This window comes from Triticum urartu, unplaced genomic scaffold (genome assembly GCF_003073215.2).
Source record: "Triticum urartu cultivar G1812 unplaced genomic scaffold, Tu2.1 TuUngrouped_contig_6612, whole genome shotgun sequence".
Classification (NCBI taxonomy): Eukaryota; Viridiplantae; Streptophyta; class Magnoliopsida; order Poales; family Poaceae; genus Triticum; species Triticum urartu.
Window position 1 is genome coordinate 9,198 of NW_024117387.1, and position 9,187 is coordinate 18,384.

Sequence of the window (9,187 nt, forward strand, 5' to 3'; positions counted from 1 at the left end):
GGTGCCATTGATGAGACCATGGGAGGACTCATGGGTGTCATGGGAGGCGACATGGGTCCCATAGGTGGTGCCATAGGAGGAGGCTTAGGTGCTAATGTGGCCAGTGAAGAGGAGGCAACCCACGGAGATGCAAGCACAAGTGATGGCAATGGAGGCAATGATTGTGGTGTGTTTGTATGAATTATGCTTTTGTTTGTGTTTGTGTTGATCTATGCCTATGATTTGAATTTGATATGTTGTTGATTATGTGTGTGGTGATCTTGCAAAGTCTAAATTCTATCCATAGTTCATGTTTTGTTTCAATATGTATGCAACTATGAAGAAGAAAAACATAGTCGGTGCCCTATTTTACATCATCTGCTACGGTAGAAACTTTTCTAGTGCCCTATTTTACATCATCTGCTACGATAGAAACATTTGTTGTCCTAAACGTAATCTTTGGTGCCCTAACCCTACATTTGTGTAATCTTCTTTCCCATATAAAAAAATTAGTTTTAGGGAAAGTTGGTCCAGAAAACAGCTCCAACACTCATGCAATTTTTTAGAGAACCTCATATAATCAGCCCAACTTCCCTCCATCTAGAGAAAGATAGATCCTCCAGTAAACTTTCCCCTAAAAGTGCCACGTCAGTGCGCTGACGCTACACCCATCGCGTTGTCCCGCCGCTCCGCCACCGTTGCCCACTGTCCTCGCCCGCCCATCCTCGCGCCACTGTCATAAACTACTTATGGGTGGAGTTTCTAAGGGGCCTTGTTGGAGATGCGCAACTACAAATCTTCACTAAATTATATGGCACCTTGTATAATCACTTATTTGGGGGTGGGCAGGAGGGGTTAAGAGGACTTGTTGGAGGTGCTCTAAAGTTGGCAAATCACACTCGTAGCTTTGAATAGCACGAGGAACACGTCTTGGACGCCCGATCAGCCGACTTTTCGCCTTATTTGGTTCGGCTGTGGATTTCTAAAAGTAGCTGTGAAAAATCTGCTGTGAAAAAACAGCTGTGGAAAATCTGATGTGAAAAAGATATAGGTCATTTGGCAAACCAACTGATACAACTTTTTCAGATTTTGGCCCGCAGCGGAATCAGATTTTGGAAAGCACGTCCTGGGCTGCTTCCGCTTTTGGTTCAGATTTTGGCGGCGGATTTCTGGAATCGGATTCTGCTGGGTTCACCCTTTGCTTCAGATTCTTCTGCGCGGCAGCGGAATCCGTCGATAAAAGCTGAACCAAACCAGGCCCTTATCTCATACGTTTCCTTCTGGTTTCTCTGGTTTGTTTCGATATTTTGTTCCAGTTTTTCGGTTCTGGTTTGGTTATTTCCATGTTCTACATCTCGTTTGTTTTTTCGGTCTTTCTTGTTTATTCAATGAGTCGTCTATTGTTTGCTTCAATGTTACTATTTTTCAAAAACAATTCATTTTGCGAACCAACTTGTAGTTGAATGGTTAAGAGGACAGTTGTATTTCCAACCCACCAGGGTTCAAGTCCTGGAGCTCACATTTATCCTGGATTTATTTCAGGATTTCTAGCGATGCACGTTCAGTGAGAGGAGACGTCCCCGTCGACTACGAGGCACCTACGGTGACTTCGTAAAATCTTAAAATGGTATGCCGGTTCAGTTTCTCAGAGGTGCTCATATATATGGGTAGGGTGTGCGTTCATAGGGGTGAGTGTATGCGCGTATATGCGAGCGCTCACGTCTAGTGTGTTCAAAAGAAAAACAATTCACTTTCTATTACTTTTCCCTTTGCGATTCTTTATCAGTTTTCTTTTTTTTCAATTGTTTTTTCTTTCACTCTCTCAAAAACAATTGGTTATCCTTTCTCTCTTTTTAGTCATTTTTTGTATTTATCAAAGTTTTAAGAAGTGGGCCACACCATTTAGCAGCGGCTCAGACAGAAGCTACCAAACAACTATTGCAAAGATAAGCCTCATTTAGCTTTTTCTTAAATCACAATTTTTTATAAAGATAAGCATGTAATCAGGCATCATATATTATGTATCATGTATACTTTTTGATACTTGACATACACATGCTGAGACATGATAAAACCGATCACTGACCAGACATCCTAATTCAAGAACTAAGTTTTGCATGAAAGAATCATATATAGTAAAAATAAGAAGTGAGAATAAAACAAATGAATGGCTTTTTGGAACTCAACGGCTCAGCCAGATTACATGCTTATATGCGAGCGCTCGCGTCTACTGTGTTCAAAAGAAAAACAATTCACTTTCTATTACTTTTCCCTTTGTGATTCTCTACCAGTTTTTTTTTCAATTTTTTTTCTTTCACTCCCTCAAAAGCAATTGGTTATCCTTTCTCTCTTTTTAGTCATTTTTTGTATTTATCAAAGTTTTAAGAAGTGGGCCACACCATTTAGCAGCGGCTCAGCCAGAAGCTACCAAACAACTATTGCAAAGGTAAGCCTCATTTAGCGTTTTCTTAAATCACAATTTTTTTAATGAAAATAAGCATGTAATCAGGCATCATATATTATGTATCACGTATACTTTTTGATACTTGACATAGACATGCTGAGACATGATAAAACCGATCACTGACCAGACATCCTAATTCAATCACTGACATAGACATGCTGAGACATGAAAGAATCTTATATATTTAAAAATAAGAAGTGAGAATAAAACAAATGAATGGCTTTTTGGAACTCAACGGCGTCCCTCCTATGGCTGCAGTGGGTTAACGATGCTAAATAACCAAATTTAGTGCCATGGTGGGAATTAGCAATCTATTTTTTGGTTTACATTAAAATTGCATGGATTTAGCAGGAGGGCTCTGGAAAAGCTATAACGAGCTACTTAAAGATTTACTTTTTATATATGATTATTTTCAAAATACATAGTGGACATTTATAAGTTTTATTATGTATCTTCTCAATTTGTATAATTTTTACCAATATTTTAAGAAACAAGGGCCGTGCTACGTGTCCGTCGGTTGAAGTTCGGGAAGGTTCGACAACCTCCCACGCCATTAGATCTCCCCACGTGAGCATCACAAATTGCAACAAGCTAGTTGTTACGCTCATCCCTCTGCAACAACGACTTTGTTGCAAACCATTCTGAAGAGTTATCATGTGACCTCACGAATTGCAACAAGTTGGTTGTTGCTGAAATAAAGACTGACTTTGTGCGGAGACGTGATGTAACTTTTACAACAATGGTATTGTTGCAGAAAATATTTGCAACTGTGGTGATGTTGCAGAAAAAAATTGTCTCCACTTTTATGCAACAAAGGTAATGTCGCAGAATTTTTTTGCCTTCACACTCATGCAAGTAGCTGATGTTGCGAGAGCAAGTTTTACAACATTACTGATGTTGCGGAATTTATTTGCAATGGATAGGGTTGGCCCAGGTAGTAGGGACCAGACACGTGCACCAAGTCTACCTGCGAGTCACGCGCCCTCACGATCCAGTGGACCAATGGGTCTGACGGCCGCGCGAGCGACGGATGCAGCGAGAAAGATCGGCCAGTTGATTGGAAGCTTTTTCTCTTTTTTCTCTCCAAAAAATGGGCCAACTTTTCAAAAATTGTTTGAAATTTCAAAAATAAAAGTTTGCGTATTCAGAAAAGTTCAAGATTTATTTTTTAACATTTTGAAAATGTTCGCAATTTTGAAAAACTGCTTGCGTTTTAAAAAAATGTTTAATTTTTTTAACAATGTTAGTTTTTCTTTAAAATGTCACATTAAAAAATAGTCACAAATTTGAAAAATAGTTCATGATTTTCAAAAATGGGAGCTCTACGCGTCAGCCACTGATAATCTGAAAAGACCCAACCCCCTATGCGACCGCTGGATGGAGCCCTAACAGCCATCTGATCTCTCCACGTGAGCGCCATCCTTTGCAACAAGGCTCGTGTTTGAGCTCGTGCTTTGCAACATGGGCCTTGTTCAGCTCCCCGCCGAACCTTTTTTTTTTTTGCTTTGAAACAAGGCCTACATTTCAGAAACATAAACACCGATGCAATCCATCAAGCAGCTCCAATGTTCCCCTCACCTGTGGCACTGCAACATTGACTATGTGTCAGAAACATCATCCATGTTACAATCCATCAAGCAGCTCTCATCGCCTCACACATTGCAACATTGGTTATGGTTCAAAAACATTATCGATGCTGCAATTCATTAGATCCGAATTGCAACGCCTACGAATTGGGTGGTCGTTGTTCTCGTATAAGTCGTCGTGCACTACCATCCATGGGAGGAGCTTGGAAGAGAGAGAGAGAGAGAACCATGGGGATACCCTCATCCGACATCGCCGCGCCCTGCGAACGAAGTGGCAATATCGGCCAGGTGATTTAAGTATTTCCGTTCCAAAAATGTTCACAAATTTGAAAAATATTCTTGTTTAAAAAATATTCATTTTTTAAAAAATGACTAGTTTTCGGAGATTTTTAAAATTATGAAAAATGGCCCTGTTTTGGAAAAATGTTCGCAAATTTGATGAAAAAGTCACGTTTGTTTTAGCCAGGAGCCCACCACCGATTGGAAAGCATCCTTCCCCACCATGCATGCATCCATGAACCATGATAAACTCATCAAGCAAAGTTCAGTGTCAACCAGGAGTCCGGAGGCCTGAATGCTTTTTTTCTGAAAACATAATAACTTTATTCAATCGAAATAACAGATACATCGATTAAGAGGAAGGGTAAAATTTCATTCAGTGGCTCCTCAAACCAATCAACGGTATCAGAAAATCTAGCCAACCTGGCAAGTTCATGAGCTACTTTATTTGCCTCTCTATTACAATGTTCAAACTTGCACATAGAAAAATCACAAGCAATAAAATAACAATCATCAAAAATTGCCGCCGCCACTCCCGCCAACTGTCCTTCATTATTCATAGTCTCGATGACCTCCAAGTTATCAGAATTGATGACAAGTCGATTACACCCCGCCCTTTGCGCCAGGGATAGCCCAAACCTGAGCGCTAGAGCTTTCGCCGTGAGAACGTCCGCACACCAATCAATTTTCGAGCAGCCCCCTGCAATAAAATTTCCTTTGTCGTTCCTGAGAACCGCTCCGGTCGTTCCTTTAAGAAGATCATGATCAAAAGAAGCATCAACATTAAGTTTCACAAAGCCCACGGGGGGGCCGACTCCAAACCCCCCTCTTCATGGAAGCATTAGGAGAGGAAGCAATAACATAATTGGCCGTAAGAGCTTGAATCCCCATAGATATCTGTTTAGCATTTTTGAACTTTCTCCTTGTGCACAAGTTTACGTCTTTCCCACCATATATTTTTTTTCGATAAAAGGGCCACATGGCCCCATTTTCATTAAGAAAATAGAAGTCTAGATACAACCATCACACCACTTTTTTCCATCAGACCTGATGCATCACCTCATCAACTGATAAACAACCTACATCCTAGACATATACTTTCCCACCATATATTTTTTTTCGATAAAAGGGCCACATGGCCCCATTTTCATTAAGAAAATAGAAGTCTAGATACAACCATCACACCACTTTTTTCCATCAGACCTGATGCATCACCTCATCAACTGATAAACAACCTACATCCTAGACATATAATTTCCCACCATATATGCTTTGTTTGCGGTGAAAAGACGGCAAAACAAAATCAGTACAGAGCAACGCACTGCTACTTGGTATGTTGTGCCGTATATGCGTGACCGCCGAATGCTACACCCTGAATGCAGCATCTGGCGCATACATATGCCTGGACCAGCCAGCACCGCATCGCGGTAGACGACTTTGTGTTCTAGCTCCCGGGACGCAGATCTGCCCATGGACGGACGTAGCGCGTTGGCGACACCAAATTTATAAGGTCTGCGGCCCTCCAGGGTTCTGGCCTCATCTGATCCTAGGCTCGTAGCGTATAATGCGCCCTACCTAGCTAATAAGTAGTATGATCGATGCGCGGATGCGGTTTCCATTGGCTCATCGACCACAGCTCACCTGGGCATGCATGCACGCATGATTCCATCACTGGCCGGCCCAGGGCAACACTGTGGGTGAGTCAACTGAGTGCACCGTGTTGCAATCAGGTTGCCCCTGGCTAGATTACCCGGCCTAACATGTGTTGGTCAGTTGGTGCGTGCCCGCGGCCGGCACAATGGTCCAAACAGTACAGACTTGCACAGGGCGTGCCATTGGCACGCCTCCTAAGCGTTCATGTGCGCACTTATCTTGCTTATGCACGTCCGCCGGTCTAGTCTGATCCCTAATTAGACAAATGTCTTCTTCAACAGTAGACTATCCAGGACAACCCTAGTAGAAGGTAGATTTAAAAACTTGCAGTTGCCTAGGACAATCCTCTCTTCTTCAACAGTTGACAAAACGCATGCCAAGCTTCTATCACAAAAAATGATTGGTACCAACCACCAACATACTTCAATATGATGATGGGTACCATGTTCAAAGTCAGAATCATCAACTATCCTTTCTAATGACTCAATAACCAATACTGAGTCTTCAACATGGACATCATTGACAAGAACTTGAACTATTATTGCATCCGAATTCAAAATGCCATGTGAAGGAAGATCATCGCCTGATGATGTAATGACTAGCCTCGATTGAGGAGATAAGAGTGACTGCCATATAATATGAGACATAGTTAGTTTCTATATTAGTTATATTGGTCAAGAGATTATAGACAGGTATGCTAATGAAAGTATCAACCTTCTTATTTTAGCTTTTAGGAATGCAGAAAGTAAATGTTGCACGTGTTCATACAATGCGTAGATATGTACTTACAATGAGCTCATTCATATCGCTAGATGCCTTAAGCCTAGCACTTTCCTCGGGAGATCCGCCCAGAATTACAAATCCAAGAAGCATCACCTGCATGGTACAAGATGAATTCCTTCAAAAAAAGCTTTCTTAAAACATAGTTCAACTGTTGTTTGATCAACTGCCAAATCAAATAAAGTAATGTGGAAGACAGAAATTGGGTTTGTACGTTGAATGATTCAATTATACAGTGGCTGGCTTGTTAATAAATATTCCCAACAAAGAAATGTTGGGCATTGGCACTGATTTTGTTAATAAACTCAATAATACAGTGCCAGAACACAAGAGTAGGTGGAAGCAAGTACATAGGAGTTCTATTTTCATGCATGGAAGATTGCTCACCGGTTCATCGAAGATGGTTGAATTACATGCCAATTCAGGGTTCAGCAAGGAAACCTTCATACAAGAAAATCTGTATCATACTATTATTAGTATTCTTGTGTGTCTGAAGAACAGCCGCTATAATTTTACTTACTGCACTAATAGCAAATGCAGCTGCAGACCCAAATCCTACAAGAGAATTCATGTTGGGGGAACCTTGCTTGAATGCTCTAAGACCATCGAAAAGTATATGTGAGAAAGAGTTGCATTTACCACAATGTGAGGAAGAATTAATAAAATACCTGAAGAACACAGTGCAAGACCATGCTGGAAATCGGTTTCAGTGTCAACTTGCATTTTATTCTTAAAAAGCAGTTTTCTTAACCCTGAATAAAGAATGCACAATCCCTAGACTCTGTCCTTATTTCTCTGTTTCTTAGGAGGAAATGAACAACTGTCTCTTAAGATACCGCCATACCAAGCAAAAGCTCATGAATCAAAAACCAATATTGTACTAACGACAACTAAATGTAGAGCCAAAGTTTGAAACATCATGTGTCGACACTTCAGACACCCTACCTGATGAATACTGAGTTTTCTATCATCCATACGAACTAATTATATATGTGGCAATGCATCTACCAGTCACTATCCTTGTGGAAACATAACTACACCCTTCGTCCCATAATATAAGATCATTTTTCAAGCTATGTTAGCTTGAAAAGTTGAAAAATGATCTTATATTATGGAACAGAGGGAGTAGTAAACAACAAGTACACTAAGATGATATTGGAGCCAAGTATACCTCTTCCAGGCTCTTCTTATGCAGACCCTCCCATCTATCAAATTGGAAGTTTGGGCTCAGGGGTGAGGACGGCGGCGGCAGCACTCATTCCCGCGAGCCTCCACCATTGGTCTGTCCGTGCATACTTTCTGCGCCTTCCACTTCTTCTGCTTCTGCTTCGGAGGCTGGAACCACCTTAATCGCTGCATCAAACATCGCCTTGATATTCTGCACCATGCAAACAAAACAACAATTATCACTAACTGAACTATGCGTCTATCCTTGCACTATACTGTAAAAGAAACAAGAAGATTTTGTCAACTTTTACCTGCTGTGTTTTTGAGCTGCACTCAACGTAGGCCGTCCGCCAATTACCTTCTTCAGCTCTTCATCCTACAATCAATACAGAGATGAGATCAGAAATGCTGGGAAGTGGCCAAACATAAGCATATGCAATTTACTTTTTAAAGAGAAAACAGAAACAGCTAAAGGTTCTAAGTACCTGAGCGGTGGAAATAGGAACTGCTCCAGGGTGATCCACAAAAAACTGTTTGCCATCCCGCGGATCTATGAACATCAATAGAGTGGTCACGCACTCCTGAGTTACACATCATTTCTTACAGCAAAACTAATAAAGCAAGCAAGCAAGCAGCAATAGACCGAAACAGGCGAAATAATGTCACTGGTTAGACAACATTTCTTACAGTCAACTTTTTATTCGGCATCAGGTAATGCAACTCAATGCCAAGTGACTACAATAATACTGTGTTCCACGGTGTTCTCAAATTGAGTAAATTGCCGTGAATATGACAGTGTAGATGGCTCTAAGAGGTAATAACATCAAGAATTTCTGTCAAACTGAAAACTGAATAAAATCTGGTTAAAAACAGACCTCTGTACATTGGACTTGAGCCAAAGAATATGAAATACAACCAGACGAAACCTATTCTTAAGTTAAAACTTGACGTGGACGAGAGTATCAACAAAGGAAGGAGACAAGAGAACGGTTACGGACGAGTCTTGCTCACCGGTGAAGCCGCCGCCATTGCTTTCCCACCGTGTGGCCATCGAATCTTCACCCCACCTCGTCCCTGTCCTCCGCGAGCTTCAAACCGACGCAGACAGCATCGTGGGGCATGTCCAGCGCGACCATGAGCTGGGATTGGAGGCGCAGCGCAACCTGGTCCTCCTCGTCGCGGGCGAGGGCGGGGAGCCGGGAGAGGTCAAGCCCGTCGCGCGTTCCCCAGAGACCTCGCCGACGAACCCGACACCGCGGCGGTTGCCCGAGCCCCGGCC

General features: G+C 41.8%; 1 protein-coding gene across 6 annotated transcripts; it reads right to left on the reverse strand.

The window, feature by feature from the left end:
• Positions 1 to 4,683: 4,683 nt before the first annotated feature.
• LOC125530864 (copper-transporting ATPase PAA2, chloroplastic-like) lies at positions 4,684 to 9,181 on the reverse strand. 6 transcript variants are annotated; one of them, XR_007293011.1, is made up of 8 exons: positions 8,920 to 9,181; positions 8,394 to 8,458; positions 8,220 to 8,284; positions 7,913 to 8,119; positions 7,262 to 7,337; positions 7,129 to 7,182; positions 6,751 to 6,837; positions 6,250 to 6,587 (listed from the first exon to the last, which is right to left on the reverse strand). XR_007293011.1 is itself a non-coding variant. In XM_048695280.1 (4 exons), exons 1-4 carry the CDS (start codon positions 7,310 to 7,312, stop codon positions 6,219 to 6,221), a joined length of 561 nt encoding a protein of 186 aa, XP_048551237.1. In that variant the 5' UTR covers positions 7,313 to 7,904; the 3' UTR covers positions 5,482 to 6,218. The 6 variants fall into 6 exon arrangements, 1 of the variants encoding a protein (XP_048551237.1); XR_007293012.1 differs by having other exon boundaries at positions 7,129 to 7,198; XR_007293009.1 differs by lacking the exon at positions 6,250 to 6,587 and adding an exon at positions 4,684 to 5,056 and having other exon boundaries at positions 7,129 to 7,337.
• Between the last annotated feature and the right edge of the window lie 6 nt (positions 9,182 to 9,187).

What these genes read in the sequence shown, in the direction of transcription:
- LOC125530864 (XM_048695280.1), bottom strand. Translation starts at nt 7,312, where the DNA reads ATGAATTCTCTTGTAGGATTTGGGTCTGCAGCTGCATTTGCTATTAGT. An exon ending in CTGCATTTGCTATTAGTGCA is followed by an intron (nt 7,183 to 7,261) that starts GTAAGTAAAATT and finishes TCTTGTATGAAG; the next exon opens with GTTTCCTTGCTGAACCCTGA. An exon ending in GCGATATGAATGAGCTCATT is followed by an intron (nt 6,588 to 6,750) that starts GTAAGTACATAT and finishes ATTATATGGCAG; the next exon opens with TCACTCTTATCTCCTCAATC.